Source organism: Strix uralensis, chromosome 1, assembly GCF_047716275.1.
Source record: "Strix uralensis isolate ZFMK-TIS-50842 chromosome 1, bStrUra1, whole genome shotgun sequence".
Classification (NCBI taxonomy): Eukaryota; Metazoa; Chordata; class Aves; order Strigiformes; family Strigidae; genus Strix; species Strix uralensis.
Window position 1 is genome coordinate 41,294,814 of NC_133972.1, and position 27,502 is coordinate 41,322,315.

At 37.3% G+C, this 27,502-nt stretch overlaps 1 protein-coding gene across 1 annotated transcript in view; it reads left to right on the forward strand.

The window, feature by feature from the left end:
- THSD7A (thrombospondin type 1 domain containing 7A) overlaps positions 1 to 27,502 on the forward strand; it is a 214,478-nt gene that overhangs the window by 107,447 nt on the left and 79,529 nt on the right. The window contains exons 6-7 of the mRNA XM_074863607.1: positions 932 to 1,087; positions 3,569 to 3,772. Coding sequence (XP_074719708.1) covers positions 932 to 1,087; positions 3,569 to 3,772 — 360 coding nt within the window. The remainder of the gene's footprint in view (positions 1 to 931; positions 1,088 to 3,568; positions 3,773 to 27,502) is intronic.

Below are 27,502 nucleotides of genomic sequence, written 5' to 3' on the forward strand. Positions count from 1 at the left end.
TTCTAGCAGATTCTCTGTTTAGTATAATATTTTGTCAAGTCCTATATTATGAAAGAGAATTAAAATCTTGTTTGTAATGAAATAGTACATTTTGTTTTAAAGTTCTGTGCCTTACTCTGCCACCTTATAGAGTTGTCCTATTATTTGTGTAACCTGGGAATTCAAAGGTAAAGTATGGAAGGAGTGGGATGATTTTGTTCCAGCCCTGTCCAGGGCTTATTGATCCTTAAAGAACAGAAGAATCTGCCCTCACATATGTCCTTATAGATTAATAATACTTTAATGAAAAAAATCAATTGTCTTGTGCAGAGTTTTAATTATTTTAAATATATTTTATATATATTATATGCAACACATATGTATATAAAAGCCTTCCTTGAACTAAAGCTGCTACTGCACAAATCTTATTGCTGAGTGTGCACCTGAAGGTCTTTAGAGTAAAAGAAAAAACAAAATTTTGTCATCATTTTAACTGTGTTTCAGGTTATAGCTTAAAAAGAATCTTCTAAATACTAATCAACCAGGCTTTTGAAGTCATAGTATCATATAGGAACAAAGGGATTTATATAGCTTTTTGTTCAGTTTCTTAAGTGAAGACATACTCAGTAAGACAGCAGGACATTGATTTATACAGAGCACAATGTGAGCAACTGTTGTAGTAACATAATCTATCCATTAAATGAAAAGACTAGGTCTGAGAGGGTGCTGCAGTATCTACAGTCCTTTTGACTCCATGTAATCGGATTTGGTTCTGTTCATGCGGAGAGTAAACTGGCTTCTGTTTCATTTTTTCAAGACAAGCATTTTTCCATCACTTCATCAGATTAAAATGATGAGATAGCAGCCTTTCTAAACGAAGGGTGGTTCTGTCCACTTAGAGCTGAGAATCATGACCAGTGGCATGTGAGGAATGTGTTGACTGTTTTGACAGCCTCGAGACCGGTGGACCGTAGGCTGTGTACGGGACCTCTTCCCAGCACTTCCCAGCTGTGCCATATCCCCTGTCCTACAGAGTGTGAGACATCACCATGGTCAGCCTGGGGACCATGCACCTATGAAAGCTGTGATGACCCTCAGGCCAAGAAGGGTATGTAAAAATTCAGTGAAGCCTTTTAATGGTGATTATTTCATATTCCTAAGTCACAAGGCACCTTTGGCTATGCAAGCATAGGAAATTTTGTACCAAGAAGAGTATATCCAGTGTCTCCGAGCATCAAAAGAAGATCATTGAATTAGGACTATATTTAACATTACTGGTCCACAAAAGCTGGCAAAAATGTGGGCTGTTTACAAGGTTCTCCAGGTCAGTTTGGGTTATTACAGCTCAATTCCAGTTTCAAACCTTCCTCTCAATCTGTGGAAGGGATGCAGTTTGTATATGTGTTCAAATCACAATTCTGGCACTGTCTTGAAAGGCAAACAGAAGCAGCCTTTGAGGTGCATAGTGTCCACGTCACTCAAAGATTTACAGTTCAGTAGTAAAAGCTTAAGAATTCACCAGTAGCCCGTAAAGCATGCTCAGACAAAGAGCTGGAAGCATTCACTGTTGATAAGTGACACTTTTACTGATGACATATGTGCTAGTTTCAAGTTTCACGTTTTACCATTTATTCCTATGCAGAACACGTTGTAGTAACTTGACATCACAATAGGAATGCAAGAGTGCAGTGACAAGGACCTCATGTAAGAAGTCTGCAGGATTCTGGATGTAAATGAGAAAAACTGGCCTAGTCATTGCTGCGATGTGATTATCTGACAAAAGTTGAGAATACAGACTTGGTTCCTTGATTGAAAACACTCATAAGGAAGGGCAGCCACATATGTCCACTTGAAGGAGCAACTGTAATTACCACGTTAGCTTAGCTGCTTCTTCCTGGTACACTAGTAGCTACACTTCAGTATGGGCAGCAATAATTCAAGTTTTACAATGCTGTCTCCTGGTAACATGACCCAACCTTGATCAATTCAAGAAGGAAAAAGCATTTCAGTGTGTAAGCTTATTGGATCAAGTCTCCTCTGAGTACAGCTATCAAGTAGTCTGTTATTTCTGTTGCTGTTCCATCACTGAAAGATTTGCTGCATTTTCAGGGATAATGTCTAGGTTTGTGAGACTGATTTGGACATCTGTCTAACGGAAACATATTAGGATGGACTTTATGCAAGTCTTTACTCCTGCACACATGATCACAGGGATCTTTTCTCAACTGCCAATGTTTTCCTCTTCTCTGGAAATTCCTATATTTTATTTTATGATTGCATTGACAGTTCTGAGAATATGATGTAAAAGTTGTATAGGCACTTCCAGTTTTAGCAGCAAGTCTCTCTACATATTTCAGGAATAAGCCTTTACTGTGGATCATTTGCCTCCTTTGTTGCAGTAAACTCTGGAGTTCTTTTTTTTTACATAATATCAACTTTTTGTGGCAGGCTTAGTAAACCATTTGGTCATAATTTGGCTGACCTCTTCAATTTAGAAAAAAACAGTTAAAGATACGTGGAAATATATTTTTAAAGTAATATTTTTTATAATTAAATTGAGGCACATCTTCAAACAGAGAAACAATTCTTGCACATGTGTTTGAAAACTATGTCCTGTTTAGTTTGTGCCCAGTAGAGATGAAAGAGTTATATGTAATATTTTATAAAAAAATCTGTGTTACTAACCTGCCTGAATATTGAGATAAAACAAAAGAGACTGTGAAGAGATGTGAAACAAACCTTTGCCAAAGTTAAAATAGTATGATCAGACATATCAGAAACTATAGAAAATTATTACATGAGAAACTATTTCCTTAATGCATTCAGTTTGGTTAAGTTGTTCTGACTATAGATTTAGGCTGGCTTTTTCAACATGCCATCCCGAAAGTGGGAGAGAGGGTTGCTCTTGGAGGCTGACATTGACCTGGCAGATGACACACTCTATAAAGGCCCACCAGTTTCTCTGACTCAAAATGAGCTTAGGTAGCATTAAGAAAATTTGTAGATACTTGCAAGGGTATATTGTGATGTTAATTACTGAAAATTTGTTCATAGGACTTGGGTTTATTTCCATACCTTTTCTGGCAATGTAGTCTTTTTTTTAATTTTATTTTTTGGGGGGAGGGGAGTGTTTATAAACTGATTTCACTTGATAATCCATCCCTATTAGAAGATACCTGAAATGAAAACAAACAACATATTTGAGAAATGACAACCCAGCAATCTAGTCAGGATTTCTTAGATGAGATGGATCTGGCAAGAGTGATGCACAGGAAATTACTCCTGTCTCCCCGCTGGAGTATGTATGACTGGGATAAACAGGGGTTTAAGTTTATTGAATTTATTAAGCCAAAGTTTATTGAATAAGCTCAAAACTTTTGATGGTCTTGTTAAGTTTTACCTCTCTTCCTTCTTTAAGGAGTTGTTCTACCCAGTTATTTAAATACAGTATTGCACAGAGTGTCTGTGGTATCTTCTACACAGAAGAGAAGCAGAGCTGTTCACTCAGGTGTAGATAGATAAAAATTCACTTCACTTTCCATTTTAGAATTGAATTATTCTGCCCTTTGTATTTTCATGGACGTTTCAGGCTTTAAACTAAGGAAACGGCGCATCACCAATGAGCCTACAGGAGGAACGGGAAACTGCCCTCACCTTCTGGAAGCCATCCCATGTGAAGAGCCCTCCTGCTATGACTGGAGAATCGTGGGGCTGGAGGAGTGCATTCCTGACAATGAGAAGCCATGTGGCCCTGGTACACAGGTTCCTGTTGTTGTCTGCATCAACAGTGATGGTAAGATGCTTTTTCCCACAGTCCACACTGACTACAGTGAAGATGCTAAAATGTAGTCCAAAAGAGTAGTAGTTTTTGTCGTGTTCTCAGCTTTCTCAGTCCTTAAGACCAAGCTACCTGAAATAGAGAGAAATGTGCTTTAGTATTGGTTAGGAAAGAGGCCTTTTAGTTGTTCTAGGATCAAGCTTCTTCACCTACACACCATAGCTTTTCAAAGGTTCCCAAAGAGACTTTGAGAAAAGTAAATAGAAAACAGCTATCGTTATTCAGTAGGTCAGACTCCATGCCTGCAATGACTTGACTGAATTCCCTGATGTAATCCCACTAACAAAGCTGATCTTCTGAGTCCAGAACCAAATAAAGTGTGAGTAAAGTAAGATGCATTGCAGTAAGTATAGCTGGAAGAAAAATAATGTGCTTATTAAAAAGCATGGTTTGATGTGTGTTATGGAGTTGGTTTGACAGTCCAAGCTGTCTTGCTTCTTCAACAAGGTCAACAAAAATACCACCATTATTCAATTATCTCCTGTGAGAGAAAATAGTTTTGGCATGACACAGTCATAAAAGCCAATTTTGAAAGCTGCTTACAAAATACTTGAATCTATAAAAGATTCATGAATTACTGTTACAACAATATTCCTTACTCATTAGTAATATTATAGTCTAGAGTCTATAGTCTAAATTAAAATAATTGTACTGAGTACAAAGCAGTTACAGTAAGAGACTTCAAACTCCATATAGAGGATTAAGTAAGAGGACACCTCTGATGAGTGTTTAACAACTGAACAAAATATTTTGTAATTAAATTGGTCAGAAGTAATAAGAGTTGATTATAGAAAGCTTTAAATCGTGAGCTTTCATGCTTAAGAATTTGGGTCATAATCGAGTTTTGGGTCTTAAATTGAAAAACTTAAGAGTGTAAGCTTTATTTTTCTGCATACACCTAAGACAACTGGTAACCTTTTTTACAGGCCAGAAGGAGATTAGCCTAGAATTACAATATGGTATCTTCTACATTTTATGTCCCTATCTCAAAAAATTTCCCTTCACAGTGTAATAATTTCTTGGCAACAATACTGAAACTATTTGAAATTTTGTTTATATACATTTTCAGATGAAAAATGGCCTTTTCTTCATAAATGAAAGTGTTTCCTAAATAAGTGTGAATTTTTCTCTCTTGTTTTTTAATGGAAAAAAATCTGTAAAACAAAACAAAAGTGTATTTTATTGTTTTACTAGATTTTGGTTAGTTTGGCTTGCCTTTGGTTTTGAGGAGTGGTATTTGCTTACATGTCTAACTTCTGCTTAGCCTAATTTCTTACTAAATTGTAATATAGACATTTATATTGACTATAATATATTGTAACCATAATACATGTGAAGCATGCAATCGAGCTACTAAACTTTGAGATATCTTTTATGTATATGGTATTTTCTATTGTTCTGTTTCAAACTCACAGGATTTTCTCTCTGCAATGCATGGGCTTTGGTTTTGGCCAAATTTGACTTGGAAGACTTGTGATGATTAACTTTTTTACTCCCTGTATTAATCTTTCTCTTTCTGTCTTTCTGAATTATATGGTGTTATATATTGCTGCAATTATATGGCATTATACATTGCCTATATCAACAATCTGTCCTGGAAGGAGTGAGAAGTCGGGCTTTGGCTATGTGCCTCCGTCTTTAAAGAGTTGTGGGCACAACTTCAAAGAAAGGACAAAACAAATTGCAATTATGGTTTGTTTTACAAAGATCAAATCACCCACAAAGGTATATGTTCAATATCTTTTGACAGAGTGCAAAATCAGTGGAGAGTAATGTAGTGGATTGGCTCAGCTCTTCCTTGAAATCCCATCTTTCTCTTAGTAAAGGATCTTGTGTGATCTTCACCGCTAATACCAAGTGGCTTTTGCTTAGGTCTCTCCTGAGAAAGATTAGCATGATACAGTAGAAGCAAACAAAGTGTGAAGTAAGGACCCACCAACCTCAGTAGTCTCTCCCTCCAAGCTAACTGCTCAAGCATCTCCTTACTTTGCCTCCCACATCACAACCCACTGAAAATCCTGTAGGCAACTCTTAAATGCCCTTCTGAACACACACAACCACCTCTTCTCAGGTAGCTCCATCTAGTACTCTGGCCTCCTACCCTGACACAGGGCACCCCTGGTATCCTTCTTCACCAAACACTTGTTGCAGGTGTCCAGATTCTACTCTGCAAAATCTAGGAGAGCAGCACCTTGCAATCAGGCAGTTTTTGCATCAAGCCCCACAGCTGCAAGGTAGTTTGCAGTGAAATAAAGTTTGGAGAATGCTACTCTTCCATTGTCTAAACATCATGGTTTAAATTAATCATCATATGAAATTTGTGATTTCGGTGTTCTTTGAGCACTTGGAGAAGAGTACATTGACTGTCAGTTAACAGGATACATAATTTGTATAATGCTGTGCTGGTATATGGCACACAGGGAATTTTGTTCTATTTTACAGGTAAAAATGACTGTGAAGGGAAACTGTGTGGAAAGCATTAATTATCGCCTAAGTTTGCTATGTTGCTTAAACTGAACTAATCTTTGCTTAACAATACTCTCTCAGTCTCTTCAAGAGTTGGGTGGGGTTTTCTTTGCTCATATGAATTAATTAGCCAATCTTAAATCAGTGCCTGGATAGGAGAGGTTGGATCAAAGGGACTTAGGTGTATTAAAACAAGATTATTTTCCCCTTGGCTTCTGCTTTATAAAACGAAAAAGACTGGTGTAATTTTCAGAATCAGCATTGTACCATAAATGTACTGCTTGAACGTAAGATAAACCCAACACTGATGAGTATGTCCTCTTTCTGTGGACTGTTGCATCATTCTATATGAATCACAGAATCACAGAAACATCCAGATTGGAAAGGACCTTGAAGATCATCTAGTCCAACCATTAACCTAGCACTGACAGTTCCCAACTACACCATATCCCTAAGTACTATGTCAATGCGACTCTGAAACACCTCCAGGGATGGGGACTCCACCACTGCCCTGGGCAGCCCATTCCAACGCCTAACAACCCCTTCTGGAAAGAAATGCTTCCTAATATCTAGTCTAAACCTTCCCTGGCGCAACTTGAGGCCATTACCTCTTGTCCTGTCGCTCATTACTTGGTTAAAGAGACTCGTCCCCAGCTCTCTGCAACCTCCTTTCAGGTAGTTGTAAAGGGCGATGAGGTCTCTCCTCAGCCTCCTCTTCTCCAGACTAAACAACCCCAGTTCCCTCAGCCGCTCCTCGTACGACATGTGCTCCAGACCCTTCACCAGATTTGTTGCCCTTCTTTGGACACGCTCGAGTAATTCCATGTCCTTTTTGTAGTGAGGGGCCCAAAACTGAACACAGGAATCGAGGTGCGGCCTCACCAGTGCCAAGTACAGGGGTAAGATCACTTCCCTGTCCCTGCTGGCCACGCTATTTCTGATGCAAGCCAGGATGCCATTGGCCTTCTTGGCCACCTGGACACACTGCTGGCTCATGTTCAGCCAGCTGTCAATCAACACCCCCAGGTCCCTCTCTGACTGGCAGCTCTCCAGCCACGCCTCTCCAAGCCTGTAGCGCTGCTGGGGGTTGTTGTGGCCCAAGTGCAGCACCCAGCATTTGGCCTTATTGAAACTCCTACAGTTGGCCTTAGCCCATCGCTCCAGCCTGTCCAGATCTCTCTGCAGACCCTCCCTACCCTCGAGCAGATCAACACTCCCACCCAACTTGGTGTCATCTGCAAACTTAGTGAGGGTGCACTCGATCCCCTCGTCTAGATCATCAATAAAGATGTTAAACAGGAGTGGCCCCAAAACCAAGCCCTGGGGGACACCACTCGTGACCGGCCGCCAACTGGATTTAACTCCGTTCACCTCAACTCTTTGGGCCTGGCCATCCAGCCAGTTTTTTACCCAGTGAAGCGTGTGCCCATCCAAGCCTCGAGCAGCCAGTTTCACCAGGAGAATGCTGTGGGAAATGGTGTCAAAGGCCTTACTAAAGTCAAGGTAGACAACATCCACAGCCTTTCCCTCATCCAATAAGCAGGTCGCCCTGTCGTAGAAGGAGATCAGGTTTGTCAAGCAGGACCTGCCTTTCATAAACCCATGCTGAGTGGGCCTGATCATCTGGTTGTCCCGCATGTGTTATATGATGGTACTCAGGATGAGCTGCTCCATCGGCTTCCCAGGCACCAATGTCAAGCTGACAGGCCTGTAATTTCCTGGATCATCCTTCTGACCCTTCTTATATACGGGCATCACACTGGCCAATTTCCAGTCTGTTGGGACCTCCCCAGTCAGCCAGGACTACTGGTAGATGATGGAAAGTGGCTTGGCGAGCCCCCCAGCCAGCTCCTTCAGCACCCTCGGGTGCATCCTGTCTGGTCCCATAGACTTGTGTATGTCTATGTGATGCAGTAGGTCACTGACTATCTCATCCTGGAATGCGGGGGGGTCGTTCTCCCAGTCTCTGTCTTCTGGCTGAGGAGGCTGGATTCCCTCAGTACAACTAGTCTTGTTATTAAAGACTGAGGCAAAGAAGGCATTAAGGACCTCAGCCTTCTCCTCATCACTTGTTACCATGTTTCCTCCTGCGTCTAGCAGGGGATGGAGACTCTCCCTGGTCTTTCTTTTGCTGCTTACATACTTATAGAAACATTTCTTGTTATCCTTGACTGCTGAAGCCAGATTAATTTCTAGCTGGGCTTTAGACCTCCTGATTTCTGCCCTGCATAGCCTCACAGCCTCTTTGTAATCACTGTGAGTGGCTAGCCCCGTCTTCCAAAGGCTGTAAACTCTCCTTTTCTCCCTGAGTTGCAGCCAAAGCTCCCTGTTTAGCCAGGGTGGTCTTCTCTGTTGCCAGCTTCTCTTAGAGCACCTGGGGACTGCCTGCTCCTGAGCCATTAAGGCTTCCTTCTTAAAGAGTGTCCAGCCTTCCTGGACCCCTATACACTTCAGGATCATTTCCCAAGGGATCCTTTCAAGCAGGTGCCTAAACAAGACAAAGTCAGCCCTTTTGAAGTCCAGGATGTCAGTTCTGCTTAGCCCTCTCTTGGCCTCTCTAAGAAAAGAGAAATCTATTATTTCATGATCGCTGTGCCCTAGTCAGCCTCCAACCACCACATCATCCACCAGTCCTTCTCTGTTCACAAAGAGGAGATCCAGCAGGGTACCTTCTCTGGTCGGTTCACTCACCAGCTTTGTCAGGAAGTTGTCTCCCACACATTCCAGTAATCTCCAGGACTGGTCCTGCTCTGATGTGTTGTATTTCCAGCAGATGTCTGGGAAGTTGAAGTCTCCCACAAGAACAAGGGCAAGCGATCGTGAGATTTCTCCTAAATGCCTATAGAATATTTCATCCACCTCTCTGTCCTGAGTGGGTGGCCTATAGTAGACTCCTACTACAACATCTGCCCTGTTGGCCTTCCCCCTGAGACTAGCGCAAAGACACTCCACCCTGTCTTCACTACACTTGTACTCAAAGCAATCATAACAGTCCCTAACATACAGTGCCACCCCACCACCTCTCCTTCCTTGTCCATCCCTCCTAAAGAGCTCGTAGCCATCAATTGGCACACTCCAGTCATGGGAGACATCCCACCATGTTTCTGTAATAGCCACACCATCATAATTTTCTTGTTTCATCATGGCTTCAAGCTCCTCCTGTTTGTTACCCATGCTGTGTGCATTGGTATACATGCACTTCAGATGGGCTGATGTTTTTCTCCCTTCCCCCTTCAAATCTAGTTTAAAGCTCTGTCTATGAGCCCAGCTAACTCCTGTCCCATGATCCTCTTCCCCCTCTGGGACAGGTGCATTCCATCTAATGCCAAAAGGTCTGGCGCCCTGTATACCAACCCATGATTGAAAAATCCAAAGCTCTGACGGTAACACCAGCCTTGGAGCCACAAGTTCATCTGTTGAGTTCTCCAGTATTCTTCTTCATCCATCCCCACAACTGAAGGGATGGAGGAGAACACTACTTGTGCCCCTGACCCCTTAACCAGTTTCCTCAGGGCCCTGAAATCTCTCTTCATTGCTTTAGGACTTCTCCTGGTAATGTGGTCACTACCTACCTGAAAAACCAGGAGAGGGTAGTAGTCCTTGGGTCTCACTAGAGGAGGGAGTTTAGCCATGAGGTCCTTGACGCGGGCCCCAGGGAGGCAGCAGACTTCCCTATGAAGTGGGTCTGGTCTGCATCTGGGGCCTTCAGCACCCCTCAGAAGGGAGTCACCAACTACAATGACTCTTCCGGGGTTCTTTTTAGAACTGGTTTTAATACATGGTCTAGAATGACCCGTCCTTGGTGGGCCTTGGTCTTCCTCCTTGTTTGTCTCATTCTCTTCCTCCTTCTCTTCTTCATTCAAAGCTTCCAGGGCCCCGAATCTGTTGTGAAGGGACACCATGGAGGGTGAGGGAGGTCAGGAGAGGATTTTTTTTTTTTAAATGTTTAAAGCATAATTAGTTGGGATAACATGTCTTGACCTGTGTGTTTTACTTCACAGTTAGAATCAAGCAGCAGTGTTTGTGAGATTGTTTTATATAATTGGAATGAGCTTCTCTCTTCAATTTGCTGTAAAGATAAGAGTCATTACAGCCTTTGAGACAATAGCAAACAATAGATTATCCTTCTGTGTTGCTGCTGGAGGTCTGTGATTGTCATTCTCTTTCCACAGCAGATTGCAGTAATCAGAATTTTCATTCAGGCTGAAAAAAATATGACAGTCAGTACCCCAGGTTGTCATTGCAGAAGCTGTAATGAACTTTGATGTATTTTATTATATAAATGGGACTTCAGCCTTTTAGTGTGGAAAGAACCTTTTCAGAATAAATATTCTTTGTCAGTCTCCCAGAAAATTTTACAAAGGAGCTAGTTTAGGTGAAAAAAACTCCTTTTGGTTGTGGAAGCTCCAGGGTTGGACAGAAGCTGATCAGAATTCCTCTATCATATATATTATTTTAATGATTAGATCTGCGGCTAATGTTCCATGCTAATTTTGCTGATGATAGTATGACCTTTTTTTAAAAATAAATTGTAATTCATATATGTACATGTAATATATATAAGGCATACTTGTATGCATGCACACACACAGGTATGTGCATATTATCTATTATTAAGTTCTTTAATGCAGTTCAAAAGAGTGATTTCACAACACATGAATTTGCTCTACTTCTCTGGAGCTATGACAATCTATGAAGAATACCATTTCAAAAAATATTTCTTTATTATTTAAATGGTAGGAAAGCTGGCCACTTCTCCACTCTGTAACTTATACATTAGTGCTACTCATATGTAAATATGCAAAATAATTTCTGACATAAGAATCTGCAAAATCAACTACTGCTGAAAATGCCTGCAAAATGCCAGTTCATTCATTATGGGTATTTAGATTTTCATCTTTCGGCTGAACTCTAGCACACATACTAGCAGTGGCTGTGGTGTAAGTAGTGTGCTTCTGATCCTCAGACAGTAGGCTAAAATTACTTGCTCATTTTTTAGGAATGTGTAAATAATAAATTGGTTTACAGCCTTTATAATATACTGGGCTATGTACCACTGCATGGATAAAACAGATCTCACTTTTGAAGGGCAAATTTCTTCCGGACCTTGTTCACGCTCACTAATTGTTGGGTTACAGTTAGCTCCACAGGGGAAAGGAATGGACTCATTGCCATGTCCTGCCTCACAGCTGTGAGATATGACTAGCCTTAGAAGAGGGAGCCATGGCAACAGCAAGACTCTTCGTGTATATGCAAATTGCTGCAACTCTTTGAAGTAGCAAAATTTTTCCTGAAGTTGTCTAGGCAGAGATGTGTGCTGATGTAGCTGAGTGCCACGAGTTCTCTTTTGACACCTGGACATACATGGGTGACACAGGTCTGGTCTTCCTGAGGCTGGAGCACAAATTCAAACCACCTGTGACATCAGTGTATCCTGATGTAAATGGGTGGGCTGTACCCCGTTTGCAATATTCGGGGGAAAAACAATGGTGTTCCTAGTTAATTAAAAGATATAGAAGGTAAACTAGTCTGTATTGTTAAGACATGCAGATGTAAAAATTTCAAACCGATTAGATTAGCTACTTTGTATGGAGTGGCTCAAACACTGTACTGTCCAAAATGGAACAGTGTATGTTTCCTTTATCTGTCTTTATTCTCAGCTAGTGTGACTAATTGAAGACACCATGCTTCATCTATACAACAATCCTATAGGATTTAATTACTTTACTGTTTTTCTCTGGACTTAGAAATTTCTTAAATATTTCTTGCATTCCTTTTATTGAATTTTACTTTGCAGAAAAGCTTATAAAATTTCTTCATGTAGTTTAAATTTTCTTCTATAGTTTCCTGATCAACATCTGTATTTTGTGTCTTAATTTTTAGCCTGTGGCTTTATATCTTCTTACAATAAGCATCTAATTAAATCTATAGAATAAACTTCGGGAAAAACTGAATATCAGTTGGTGCAGCCCTTTTCACTCAAAATATTTTGGCTGCTATAAAAATCGGCCCTTTCTGTATATTTATAGTTTGAATCAAATATATGCTAAATGAGTAGCTGCTGATCTTTATTAATTTTCACAATGGGAAACAATAAGAGAATCAATGAAAGCTTTATAGGTGTGATCAGGTATAGTCTAATTCTTCTGCCCTTTCTATTGTGTGGCTATATGCATTGAATGAAGAAACCATCAGACTGGTTGGATTTTTTAATGATTATTTAAAAAGAAAATACCTACTTTGTATGACTTTATGACTTAGTTCTTTAAAAAGAATGAAGAGCCAAATTTGAATTCAAATTACATTGAATTTTTGAATTAATCCTGTAAGAGAACCCAGATCAAAATCTGGCCAGTGCTCAGCAGTTGATTAGCAGAAAAATACAGTAGCTAATGACAGTTTCTTTCAGCACATACTGCCTTATGCTTACAGGAACTTGGTTATATGGGCATTAGTCATCATTTCCCAATATTAATTTCTTAGCTAATGTCATTACAGAATTGATTTGAACTGTTCTTTTCTGCCTAAAAGCTTTCAGGCTGACCGTCTGAGGTCACATTTGCATTTAAATCAAATGTAAGATGCATACTTTCTTCTTCAACGTAAACACATAGGATATGAAATTTATAACCTGGTCCTTTCTTTCCTTTAATTTGTCTGGTTACATAAAAACTATTGAATGTGTTTCTTTGATGTTTGCTGTGTGTAACAATTTGTTACTGAGGGTAAATACAATCAGTTTAAAGGACCTTAAAATTGATACTCTCAGGACATTATGTTTCATAGCATTGGATTTTTAAGTCCGTTCTTTTTAACAAGATTTGCTTTGTTTAGTATAAAGGAATATAAGGAAAAAGTAGTGCACACTACTGCTTAAACTATCCCATTTCAGTTATCAGGAAGTTTGATAATTGATAATTCTTCTGTCAATGGAAGATCACATTCAATATGTCATAGCAGTTCCTTTTTGTTTCTCATCTTGACACTAGGAAAGTGGACATATCCCTATTAAGTTCCATATAAGAATGGATGCTTTTAGTGTTTGTATAACATGAAGTGATTTCATTATATGGGATGACTCAAATACATCACTTGCTTTGTCAATGTCTTTAATAGTTGGCCTGGAATGTGATGCGATGATTTCAGTTAAAGGGATAAGTAAGGCAAAACCAAAGTTTCATCTGCATAGTGCAATAAACAATTATCAGTTATGACAGTGCAATCGACCATTGTTTCCAATTTATCATATATTTTTGAAGACAGAGTTTCACTTGGTATGAACAATGCCTATAGAGACATTAATGTTCATAAAGAATATAATTAAAAATGGGTGGGCCAATTTAATTACCAAAATCTTTTTCTTGTGTCATAGATCATAATTTGACTGTCTAGTCAGTTGAGTTTGCTGGGATTCGGCATGTTTACTTCTAAAATGTACTATAACATCTTTGCAGAGAAGCTGCATTGGTGTACTGAAAATTTATTGTACATCTAGGAGTAGAAGTTGCTGTAGTAGGAAGCACAAATATTTTGGAAATATACCACAGAGAGTGCGATTACATGTTTCATATCATGCACTCTCTTAGTAACCTGCTTTTGTTTATGATGGCACAACCAGGTGGAAAAGTAGGATATTGCAAGAACTGCTTGTAATAGCAGTGGGTAAATTAGGAGGGGGGGATGCATAAATTTTGATTTACACAGCAGCCTGCAAAGTAAGAACCCAATGCTGATTAGACTCCAAGTTTCATCATAGTAAGAATACAGAGAGGGATAATTGTAGATACATTTCAAAACAATTGTTTTTTTAGGAAGGTCAGTTTAATGCTTTACAATCTTTCCATTTGTTACTTCAAATTATGCTGTTATGAAACAAGAAAAAAGGGTTTTATGGACTTGTGGATGGATTATAAATCTGGATTTATAGACCCCATATTGAACTTCATTTGTTTTGGATTTGTGTGTCATGTTAACTCCCTAAAACAGACTCAGAAAATACGTTAAATATTTTTACAAAACATACTCAGAAGAAATAATGTTACATTTAATAATGTTATGTATAATAATAATGTTACATAGGTATAAATTAAATACCACTTTCTTGGCAGATTTTATTACGCAGTACTAATCATTAATCTTTATGATAAAATGTTTTCAGTATCCTCTCATTAGATTTGATGGGAGTAAGTTTTTCATCTGAGAGAAAAAGGTTTCACATGATTATTTATATTTTCTGACAACCTGCATGCTAATGATAAATTTTTTTAATAATTGTTATCAGACTTCAAAGCTGTGAAACTAGTGTGTTGATAAATGGTGACGATTAAAACATCTTCATTAGCCAGTCACGTTGAGCCAGAATAAATAGGAATTTTATTCTCAGTACTTCCAGTCTTAAGCAGCTCACTGTCTGACCTTTCTTTCAGATCATAATTTGTGTTGAGTACTGATTAATGTAAAACCACTCTTATCTGCCAAGAAATATTTGATTTCACAAGATAACTGTTCCAGTGGCAATTTAAAGAGCCTTAAAATAATCTGTGTTATTTTGCAATTCTTGTAACTCCTGTGCTCTGCACAAGCACCATCTCCACTGAACACTTAAGAAACTTCAACCTAAGAGTAAAACGTACCAAACTACAATGATTACAGCAAATCAGAGCAAACAACTGAGGATCCCAGTCTCCCCAGTGTTCCTAGTGATCTGTTCCCGATTTTGGGGTGCAGGTAGCTTTTGGCAGGGTTTCAGCTATGAAGAGTCACAGACCTATTGCAGATGTAAAGGAATAGATTTGTACCTGGGATTTGGTGATAAGGGGAATGGAAAACAAGAGGGAGAAACTGTTACTGACCAAGCAATGAGATTAAGAGCTGAAGAAAGGTAGGATTTGACCCTAGTTTCCTCCAGGACAGTTTACTGAGAGCAAGTAAGGAACTCAAAGGAAGTTATGAAATGTCTCTATGTGGCAGGGATTATGAATGAATCTGGGGAGGGATTCTGTCTGGTGACAGTCAGCCCAAGGGAGGATTTGACAAGCCGCTGGAGAGAACTTGGCAGGACTGGATGAAAGGGACAGCGAGGTGACAGACTGGGATTAGTGTCTGGAAAAAATAAAGCTGGATAAAAAGCCAGAGAAGAGGAAGAGAGAAGGAAATTTGTCACTTCTAGAGCTGGAACACAGCATGTTATAATCTATTCCTGCTTCTGTTCCATGAGATCACCCGACAGAGCAGTAAGTGTCCAGAGTCAGCGTAATATCCATGGCAGAAGTACTATTTTTCATTTGGCTTCTGTTTTAAACTAGAAAATTGGAAAGAAATATTATGTCAGTGTTAACTATTTTAGGTTGCAAAGCCAAGTGCTCAAACATTAGGAAATTAAAGTTGTTTTCCTAGTCCTTATGCAAATGTATCAGATGGAAGTCTTTAATTATTTAATTTAATTGTGCCTACATGACATTTTCCCCACAGAACCTGCTACTTATTTATGAAATGGATATATCTCCTTTGGAGATTAAGTGGGCATTTTGTAGTAATGAATGCTTTATCTTTGAGACAACTAGCTGTAGTTTTTCCTTCTTCAGGGTTTAATTTTGCTCTGCTTTTCTTCAGCATCAGCAAAATATAAATAATGCTAACCTATCACATATTGAATGTTCTGAAAATAAATATATTAGTGGCTGTCTGATAGTCATGACAGAAAGACCTTAGAAAAATTACCAATTCTGTTTTAATAACATCTTTAATTAATGTGTGGTAAATAAATCATGTGTTGAACAAAGAGAATAAAACTGAAAATACCAAATAGCTACTCATTAAGGAGTTTCCAATCTGTGAACTGAAGGAGGAAGGGACCCAATGGAAAAATAATAAGTGTGTTATTATGCAATTAAAAAAATGCATTATACAAAGGCAACTTTAATTCTGGCATTTGCTGTTCGGTTTCTTGACATAATTTTGGGGGTAATTTATGGAATAGCTATTTAAATCTTGCCCTAAGAGTTATCAGATGTTTGGTTTTAATTTTACTGATTTGAGTACTGGTATTATTTTATAAATAGCAAATTGCTGCATTAGTGTTTTCCAGAGAAAAGATACTGATTAGAAACTATATCAAATCTCCTGCTCTGAATGTCTCAGACTGGATTTTTTTTTGCTTTTTTAAGAGGGGAAAAAGAATAATGCTGTCTAGAAGCAGCTTAAATCTTGTGGGAGGCTTCTAGAAAACCAGTGATGTCCTAGTAGGGGAGGGATACCTTATTTTCAGGGTACAGCTGATTTCTCTGAGTAGGTGCAAATCTGCTGTGAAATCTGTCAGATTTATGTGGCTTTAGGATGTTAGCTTGTATAACTTACTAACAAAGTAGAAAAGTTATAATATCCCTATACCTGCAGATATGTTCCTGCTACTTTTGGTTTTGTTGTGTGACAATGTTGTTGTATTTCCTTAATTTAGCATAGGTTTATAAGGTATAGGTATTTCTGGTTGCTTTCCTAAGAGCTCTTTCTCTGAATCTATATACTGAGAGGCCAGGAGAAAGTAAAAGTCAAAAGGATGAATTAGTTTTAGTCTTATAGAGAGGAATCAGTTATGAAAATGTTTCCAAAAGACAAGATTAATTCACAGTCTGAGCTCCCTAAAGGCGTGCTGTGCCTTCCACTTGTAATGATGAGAAGATATTCATTGCAAGATGGATAAAAAGATGTTCTCCAAAGACTGCATTTTATCTGCCAGTAGTAGGACACAGACAGAAGCATCCGTGAAATTAATTATAAAAACACTTCTCAGAAATGTGTAAACATGACAGTGGCAGTGATCTCTTTTACACCTCTTGGGTCCTGTGTTTTAACTGTGATTGAATTGAGCTGTCAGATTACATATAGAGTGACAACTCTTTACTAGCTGCAGCTGGATGAATAATGCAAAGAAAATGTTTGCAATCATCTTTTACTATACAAAATAATTTTTCTTATTCTCTTGAACCCCCTTTTGAGTTACAGGTATATTTGTGTGGCAAGAGGTATCACAGGTATTTGTGAATGCATAGTTGTAAACTTGCTGCAAATTCACTATAGTTGTGAAATATTTGGTAATTGACAAACTGAAACATTCATCTAATATTCTGTCAGCTGCATGCCATTCGTCATTCTCTTCTGCTGTGGGTTATGCTCTTGCATTAGAGAGAGAAATAACATTAAAATGTTGGTGGCCAAATTCTAGGAAAGTACTTTGTGATGAAACTGCAGTGCTGGAGTATTTATGAATCAATTTATGATACAGCTTTGTGAACTTCTGAGCTTAGGTTTATAAAGTTATCCTCCCAAAGTCATATTTATGCAGAAAATGAGAAGCCTGAAGTTCATGAAAGTTGTGGATATTTAGTGTTTCTTGAAAACCAGGCCATTAAGGTAGCTGTTTAAAATATGCAGATTAGTACCTCAGTGTAGGGAATAGTTTAAAAGATTGACTGTGGCGAGCACTGTTGTTCTACTGACATTAGTGGAGCTGTCACATTGTTTTCATGCTACTCTTTTTTGTAGTGTTGCCTATTATTTTATATTTTAATGCCTCTATTGCTAATTTATATTCTTGAATGTTTATCTAGTTCAGATCAGTACATCAGAATTATTATTTCTAATCGAACTAGTTTGAAATTGTTGATATTCCGTTGCCCTGTCCAGACTTGTTCTCCACTTATTTTTGAGCTTATTGGAGGGGAGGAGGAAGTGCCTAAACTGGTAGTTACAATAAAATGCCTGTGAAACATTTTTAAAGGCTACAGCACTCTACTTGTCCATATCTGATGAATTTAAAAATTTGATGAGAATACTCAGTAGTGAAAAAAAAGTTATATAATTCCCAGTGATTAATAAAACATCTTGTTTTCTAAATAAACAAGAAGACATATTGCAATGCTCAAATAGATATATGTTGTGTTTTCAGATCTATGTATTTTAAATCCTACTGTTACCAATGTTCAAAATAACACTATCAATATTTCTAAAGTCTGTCAAATTATTTCCACTGTTAAACACAATAGAGATTCTGTAACATTTTACAAACAAATGGAGAAAGTATTTTTTTATTTTACTTTTCAAGTCATACTTTTATATCTGTTTGTCACTATGTGAATTGTGGCTTGATTGGGAAAGTTTATGAGAATGTCCATGTGATCTTGAGATCAGCTATATCTTTTTAAGGTGAGCTGGTGTTTTTGCCAAGTGTTCTTAGAAATATACTGTGAATTTTCAAGTGATCTCATCCTCCAGATTCGCACTGTGTCTTCCTGTTTCCTTATAGCTCTGTCAGCACTTTTCTCCTCCTGTCTATATTCTGCTTAAAATGGCCTATTGGTCTGACATATTGATCCCACTTGGTCCCATGACTAATATTGATTTTATTCTCAATGGGACCGTAGCCTGTCATCAAACTTACTTTTTCTTTCATATCAAGATGATGTTTGATTGGCTTATTTGACACTAGAAGGCAACTGCGCTTGGTTATGATCAATACACTTGTATTCTCTGTTCCTTATCATTCTCAGCAAGACTACATTAGCAAATGAACCGTGAAAATGCTTCAACTACCTGTCAAGCAGTGGGAAAATCTTACGCCTGTTGTTAGGCAATGTGTAGGTACTCTGCTGGGCTCTTTATTAGAAATTGGACTACTATTCCTGTGGTACAAGTCTAGTATGACACACAGTTAAAGTACAGCAGATTTTCAGCTAAAGGCATATCATGTTTCAGTTTTTTGTTTACTTTGTCTTATCTGCATGAAGACACTTGGGAAAGTTGGTCCAAATTAACTGCAAAAATAATATTAGTTAAACTACGTTAAACATGTTTGTGAATCCTCTTATTCAAAATTAAGGTGGCCTTAATTCTATTTATTAAGAATTTTCTTTTTCATTCTGATTAAGGATAGCCATACAAAATGTTAATACAGTTTAACTAATCTCCTGCAAAGTTCCATTTTAATTAATTTGGATGAATTCTTCAGTATTCCTATTTAGATATGTCTTTTTCAGTGATATTCACATTATCATCAGTAGTTCAGATACAGCCTCTTTCATGCTGGTGGATATTCAGTGGTATCAGAAGTAGTGAAAAGTCAAAGAAGGTATCATCTGCAAGAAGTGTTTTCCGTTAGTCTTTGATGCATAATAAAAAATATGCACTCAGTAACTTAGAGTGTTGTGTCAGAGATAAATAGGCTGTGTTACTTTTTAAGCCATACTTAGTGCTGTAAGACACCCCCAGTGTGCCTCTGTGTGTATAGTGAACTGATGTCATGTACATATATTTTTTTTTAATTTATTTTTTTTTAATTGGGAGCTTTGCAGGTAGCCAAGTGATTGCTGTATGCTTGGGGGAACTGATACTGTGGCTATCATCACCACTACAACTTACAAAATTATGTAAATAGATACAGGGAGAATTGGAAAACCTTTTTCCATATTTTCCTGGGTGAAAGGTATGTCATTTAGTTTTTTAAGATGAGTAAATCGAGCAAACAACAGTGAAAAATAAGAGAGGAGATAAAGGAATAAGAGCTAAAGTTTGAAAGTAGGTACCGCTAAATGTTCTTGTTAAGATGACAAAGGGAGCAGAACAATTTCTTCCACTTTCCTCAGTTCCATTGAGTCAAGAATTAAAGCATAAATAAGAAGTTTGCACTTTAATGGAAAAAAAAAAAGGTTTTTTTCTCCCCAGTCAAATACCTCAGGCTACTGTATATTTCTGAGTTAACAAAGTTATGGAATATTATTTTTTCATGCTGTTGTTTAATCTGGCCTTCCTACATATGTGACAGGTGACACTGCATTTTACACTGAAAAAATACTCTTTGGATAAAGAAATACTATTCCTTTCCCTGTTTTTATTTCTCTCTGTCAAATTTAGACTGTATCTACTGTATCTAATTCTGATAGATGACTCTAATATAAATGGAGGTACATACGTTTTTCTATTACCAGACATGAAAATGGGATTACTCAAGGCATTAATATCATATCTGAAGGTGTGAGTTCATTATTTTTAACCAATTACATCCAAAGAACATGCAAAGATATTTCCTATCTGAAGCAATTTTAGAAGGAAATATACATCTTTAAAATATGTTCTTCATTTTTGTTTCAGAGTTGTCCCATTATTTCTGTAATTATTTCAAAGTAAGAAGTGTTACTTTGTGTTTGATAATTCCTGTAGCTGTTTCGTACATGGTGCAAAGTCTTGCATTTACCTGATGCATTAAGGAATACTGAACTAGATTTCTTAGCAGTGACTCACTTTTCTTTAAATTTGTGTGAATGAAACTTCAGATGAGCTTAAGGACGGGAGAAGTTTTGGAACCAGAACTGTCTTCTCTCTGTAGCAGAATGCCTGTCACATCTTTTAGCTTTCCTATAAACCACTTGCTGGCATTACCTGCTTCTGTATTTTTTCTACATAGTTGCTAGCCTGCTGTGTTGTGAGGAAGGTTAGCAAACACATGCTACTCTTTAAGCTGTAGCTGAGGTGTAGTAGTAGCATTTACTGCTTTGGTTACAGAGAAGGAGCAGAAGCATTCAGGTATTATTGTTGGAATTAGATCTCTGCATGAATGTGGGAGTTCTAGAAGGCACTGTCTTCCCACTCGTCAAAATTTATTTTCCCATAATGTGAGTATATAAGGAAAATTGCACATAGTCATCAAGTTATTGCTTGTAAAATGTGGTGTTTCCTCTAGTTAAGGAATAGAAAATCTTTAAAATGTCATGATTTTTTCTTAAGTGTGTTGACTTGCTATTGTGTTTCATTTGAGAAACACTGGATATGGTGGGTTTCTAAGCTCCAACTATTTTGCATTTGTATAGTATTAGTGCCTGCTATTATCCGTCATTTTTCCTTGCAAATGCTTGCTTAAGAAAAGACTAAACCACATTTTAAAATTTAGGATTATATTTTAAAAGGTATTTGTATCTTCCAATATTTGCATAGTAAAAGGGGAATAGTCATTGGCCTTTTGTATATGTCACTGGTTCATGTGTGTAGTCACGGTTAATGTGTAAATAAGATGAATGTATATGTGTGCTTGTGCTAGCAAGTTTCTAATTTAAAAAAAAATAAAAATCCATCCATGTTTGAGACTCATGATGTTTTTTTGAATAAGAAGCCAAAGTATTGTGTTTATAATTTTTCTTTTAGTAAGGAATAGACTTGATGATACTACTTGAAATTCTACACTGAAACCAAAACCACGGTAAATTTTCACACACAAATCACCAAATCCAACAGTTTACAATCCTAGAATGTTTTCATATCATTAAACTATTAGACCAACTTTAATTTTTGCATAATGAACAGATGTGAGAAACTAGTGTATTTGTCTTCATTGAAATCAGCACCATTTCTACTTAGGCTTCTTAGAAGAAAATGACTTCACGAATATTAACCATCAACTAATTAAGATGTACTTAATTAAATGCAAATGCTACTTAGCTAAAGCAATTGAGAGAAAGGCATGTGATTAGGGAATTAGCAACTGATTTAACACTTGGAGCTACCAGCTAGGTACCGAAGCAATAGACATGAATGCAGAAACTTCACTTGACAATAACATAAGGGAAGAATACACCATTTTTTCACATTGTGTTTGTTGGAAAATTTCAGAGGCAATGAAGTAGGATATATTGAGAATATAAATTGTAGGTTAATGTTTCTTTATGTTCAATAATTGGAGAGATTAAAAATTATTCAAAATGTTGAAAATTTATCAACCTAACTCATGCAGAGATATTTTTTGACAGCTGGTCATTCAGGAACTGGAACAGAAAGTAATTACGTACAAGGTAACATATAGCGTTGCTACTGTTTTCAAGGACACTGCTATTTTACTAACATTAACGCTTATGTTGACAGCCTTTATCTTTGGAGCAGATATGAATAAACACTGTCAAGATGTTATGAAGGCTGCTGGGATTAATAAAACATTTAAAGTTTCCTAATGTCTATCAAAATATGTGTTATATACAAGTATTGAACTGATTCAAAAGCAAAAATTAGTTTGTCAGTCAGATACCGTTGCACGTGCTGCTTTCTTTTTCTCCAAATACTCTTAAGATTGTTGGGCTAAACAAGATGGTAAATGATGAATTGCATGTAAATATTACTGTTTCCCCTTTCTGTGGCTTATTTGATTAGGTTTTTAGAGATTAACTTCTAAATTCTCCTAGTGAAAAATCTGGGTCAGCCTTCTGCAGTTGTGTATGCATTTTAATTAGAAATATGTGCTATGAGAAAAACAGCTTTCCTCGGGGAGTTTCTCTTGTATAAGAAAACAAAACACAACCAAAATACAAAACAAATAGAATTGCCAAAAAAAAAAAAAAAAAAAAATCAGTCACGGTATGAGACTGAATCTAATCAGCAGTTCTGATAAAGATGAAGTAAGATTAGGAGGTTTGAGGAAGACAGGTCATAAGTGCATGATTATGCAAAAGGGCAGAAGTTGGATGAAACTATTATGAGCCCCCATTTTTTCCTATGCATAGTTCACAACATAGTTCTCTACCTCTTCTGATCACTGAAGAAAGAAAAAACCATACGACTGCTGCAGCACCATAGTTTGGAAGGAAGTGTCAATTTGCTGTGACAGTTCATGCTAGGCAGGTAGGATTTTTCCTTTTATGGTGAATTTTGGGGACTGGTAATTGCTTAATTATTTGAAAGAAATGCAATAGTATTAAAAAGGAAAATGATAATGTAAGTTTATCCTGGTGATTGATTACTATCTGCTTATTAGCAGATATAAGGTGTCCTAGCATCTGAAAAATATATGGGGTTTGATAAATTTAGTAGCTTTCCTGTAATGTGAAGAATTTCCCATTTTGCATTAGACTAATCGGCTAGTGTGTAGACGAGGTTATTACTAATGAGAGTCTAGTATAGAACTTCAAATGTGGATCAGTTTGTAAGTTTTCTCTTATCTCAGTGGTTTTCTTGAAGTCTTTTTTTTTTTAATTTTCTTTAGAATAATGACAGTTGAATTCATTAATGCTTTTCTATATTCTTACAGTCTATTAGTAATGTTCTTGTAACTTTGAGGCAATTGGATTTTAGACTGATATTTTCTTGCTTATTTTCTAACTGGAGTTAAAACATACATTTAGGCACTTCAGAATTGTAAATTTTTTTTTTAAAAGCATTTTCCCCTCTTCTAGTCAAACTATCTTTGTATATCAACAAAAATTGAAAACTGTAGCATGTGCAAACTTTTTAGTGGAGGAGCATATGCTTTACTAACTTTGAGTACAGAAACTGGTTAAAGTTAGTTCCATATGAAAACCAGAACTGAGCACATACCACAGATCTGTTTTTACTAAGTTTTGAATATAGACAGGCATGTTTTGTTCTTGATGGGCAGAGTCCACACAGCAACTTTGGCTCCTCAGCAAGTCTGAGGAGGTTGTTTGACATGTTTGAAGACTGACAAGGGAGGAACGCATATGGGAAACTGCATGGGAATTCAAGATAAAGAACAGTCTCATTGGCCATTTCAGCCTTTACAAGCCATACAGGAGGCAGTAAAATACTTTCCTGCTGCTTGTTTTTCTACACAGGGAAGGAAGGAAACAGTAAATGGCAACCAGCGCAGCTCACAGATTTTAACACCATGTGAACTAACTGCATTTTTTTCCTGCAGCCTCCATGCTTAGAGGCATTACTGAAGGCAGTTAAATAATAACAACCCCTTCTTCACCCACAAACACCAAGTGCTTTAAAAATTGAGCTCTGGTGTGTCTTACTGAGTATTTCAGGTGCCCAGCAGTTTTCCATTGGATGCCACATTGTCTGCCTCCTTTTCAGCTTAACTGGCAAGACAAGAAAATGGGTAAGAAAGTCATTAGCTGAGAAGGTGATGCCTATAACTGAGATAGTCACATACATACAACAGAGTATACCCTAGTATGTATAACCATTACATCCAGATCATGCAGTGCTCTGAACTGTCAGTCTTGTCCGTCCTTTTGTATTTTTACATCCTCATTTTATATATGCAGTTTTAAAAACAGTTGAATGATGCTCTGTAGCTTCCTGTGGTCTGTTGTACTTAAAAGCAGACTATTATATGTGGCTACCAGAAGCCACAAAAAGAAGATATTGGCATAACTGAGCCTTTTTTTTTTTTTTCTTCTTAGAGTTGCAGATATACTAGTAAATTTGAACATATTCAATTAAGCAATACAGAGTCTGAAGTTTACATTTTTAGCATTTAGGCTCAGTTGCTGTCATTACTTCTTTTATGAACTTTAAAATATAACTGCAAGATTTGTTTTACCACTATGTGATATTCCTGTCCTTTACTGATTACCCAGGCATTTTAAAAATAACGTTCAGTATTAATGTTCAAAGTGGTCTCTTGATTTGATCCCATTTATTGTGATTTTATTCTCAATTTTTTACTTAGTTTATATTGGGTTATAGTTCAGCCTTTCAGAGACTATAGCTGGTTTCCAGGTATGGGACTGAGGCCAAGTTCACTGCCTTATTGCATAGGACTCCAGCAGCAATTTTATGTTGCTATTTTTTTAGTTGTTCTCTATGCCTCATTGAATCTTGCAGTGATTTTACTGATCATTTTAAGGCTTTAAAAAAAACTTGCCCTCTGTTAAGCACTTGCCTTTCCATTTACTACAGGTCAGAATTTGACGGCAATTTTTTACTGTGCACTGAAGCATGCATCACATTAAAAAATGCACAATAAGCAAGAGGGTTTCCTTACCATGTCTCTCTAGTGATACCAGCTCTGGGAATGCTTTCCATTGGAAAGATCTTAAAACATTTTACAAGAAACTTAAATATCAGACACATTTTACAGATGAGTAAACAAAAGCACAAAGGAGTGATGTAACTACATTAAACATGGAGTGTAGGTCTTCTGCAGTCTAGCTCAACCTTGAGCATCTAGACCAAGTTTTCAGACACCATACCTGCTTTGTGAATGTAATAAAACAAGAATGGTGATACGAATACAGTCTGATACTTGTGAATAGTTAGCCATTTCCTCCTGCATGCTGTTCACAAGCTACCTCTCTAATCTGTAAAAATTTGCCTATTCAGTAGGGGGAGTGGGGTTTTTTGTTTGGTTCGTTTGGTGGTTGTTTATTTTAAAGCAATTAAGAGTTCAGTAGTTCACTAGTGGCTCTGGTGTGTGCAAGCATACTATAAGGTCTTCACACTAAGGTGGCGGCCACAAGGACATTTTAATGTAGTGACTCATTTTGCTGCTTGTCTAGCTGGATCCAGCATAACAGTTCAAGGAAGAGATTTAGATTTGAAAGGCTCTCTCCTCGGCACTCTTTACTGATGATACAAACCTGTTAAAGATCCCAGCAAAGGTTTAAACACTTTTTGACATTTAAAATCCTTGAAAAAGAAAATCTCTTTTGTCTCCTGCCATTTCTACATGCAGTCACTCCCTTTAGTGCAATTTGGAGAATTTAGCCCAAAACGTGCATCTGTTAGAGAAATATCATTCAACTACATAGGCCCTGTTTCTGAATATGGACTATTGCTAGATTCCAGATTTTAATGAAAAAAACTGATAAATGGTGAAGAGTTTTCTTCATACAAATGTTATCTTCTGTTTTCATCTTTTTGCTTTTTGTCATTCTGCTGCTTAAAGTGTAAGTAACTCAGGGCAGGGGCCTTTGAGTTGAGTTTTGGAATTCTGTCTTAAACTCTTGTGTAACATAAATGTGTACCTATGAAGTTCGAGTAAAATATAAGACTACACATGACAAACTTTTTCAAATGGGACTTTTTCTAAGTGGCTTTAGTCTTTACATTGGCATTGTTCCTAGGCTATGGTTGAATGGTTCCTGGTAGCTGACTACACAATGCACTTTAAAGAGGAAGGCAACAAAGGTCAAGTTGTTCATAAAATCATTAGTGAAATGTCAGAAACAATTTAGTCTAAATAAAATATTTCCCTGAAGATAAGTACCCATTATAAAACATTCCTTCCAACTGCATTTCTATGCTGTTGAATTCATCAGATAAGAAGAATTGGACAGTTGACCAAAAACTAAATGCTAATATGGAAAATACCTATTTTTATAATATTTTCTCTGTAAAAGCAAAGGATAAAAGAAGGCTTTGATCTTGGGAGAGAATGAATGCTTTTTTTTGTTTGAAATATAAACTCGGACTGAAACTAATTTAACAGAATTTCTCATCGTGACCCCAGATTTATCTTGAGTTTCAAGTTAACACCACCTTAGTTGACAGGTGATAAATAAGCTCAAGATAGTGTTGCATGTTGCACACTATGACATACTATACTGTAATAGTAGTATTTCTTGCAATGTGTTTGAAAGTGTCCCAGCGGTTTACTTCATTGAGTCTTACCTGTCAATGGAATAATTTTAGAATAAGGTTTATTAGCTTTTTTTCTATTCTTTGGAAAAGAAGTTTGCAGTCTGTTCCTCCATCTTGTCCTTCAACCCAAACACATGCCATTCTGATGAAGCAGGCAGGAATCCCTTCTGCATTGGTGTCAGGGTGTGATGACCTGTGATATAAGAAGCAATTGATGCAAAGATTGAATCCAGTGAGAGAAGTAGAACTTGATGTGGGAGATCTATGAAGCATTTGATAGAGCTCAAATTTGTATTTTTAATATGGAAAAATACAGCTATTGAGCCTGACTTGATCTCAAAGGTCTTTATAATTCAGATGACTATGACTACTTTAGGCTATTTTAAAAGCATGAGCTGCAGGACTTCCCCTGGCTTGCAGAGCCAAGTAAGATTGATGTTTGCAGTACTGTTGTGCCTAAAGATTCTGTATGAATAAAATATTTGACACTGGTTAAAGGGTTATAAAATTGGATGGATGGCCCTCATCTTTTCCTCTTCTATAAAGAATTTGGTCATTAATAGTTCTGGGACTCATGATATGTCACTAGTACTAAAGAACCTCCTATTTTCAGGAACTTAGTTTATCAGAGATTCTTATCTGAGAGATTTGAAGTCTCTGTAAACCTTGAATGACAAAAATTAGTTTCTGTTTAGATTAGTGTTTTCTTCATTTTATTATTATTCTGTTAAGCAATAAAGACTTAATTGGGTAAAGCAATGTTTATAGATCTTTGGCTTCATTTACAGCATTCACAGTTCTTACTGAATTAGCTTTTCAGAATCCAGGTGGTAGTTATTAACACTGGCTGATGTC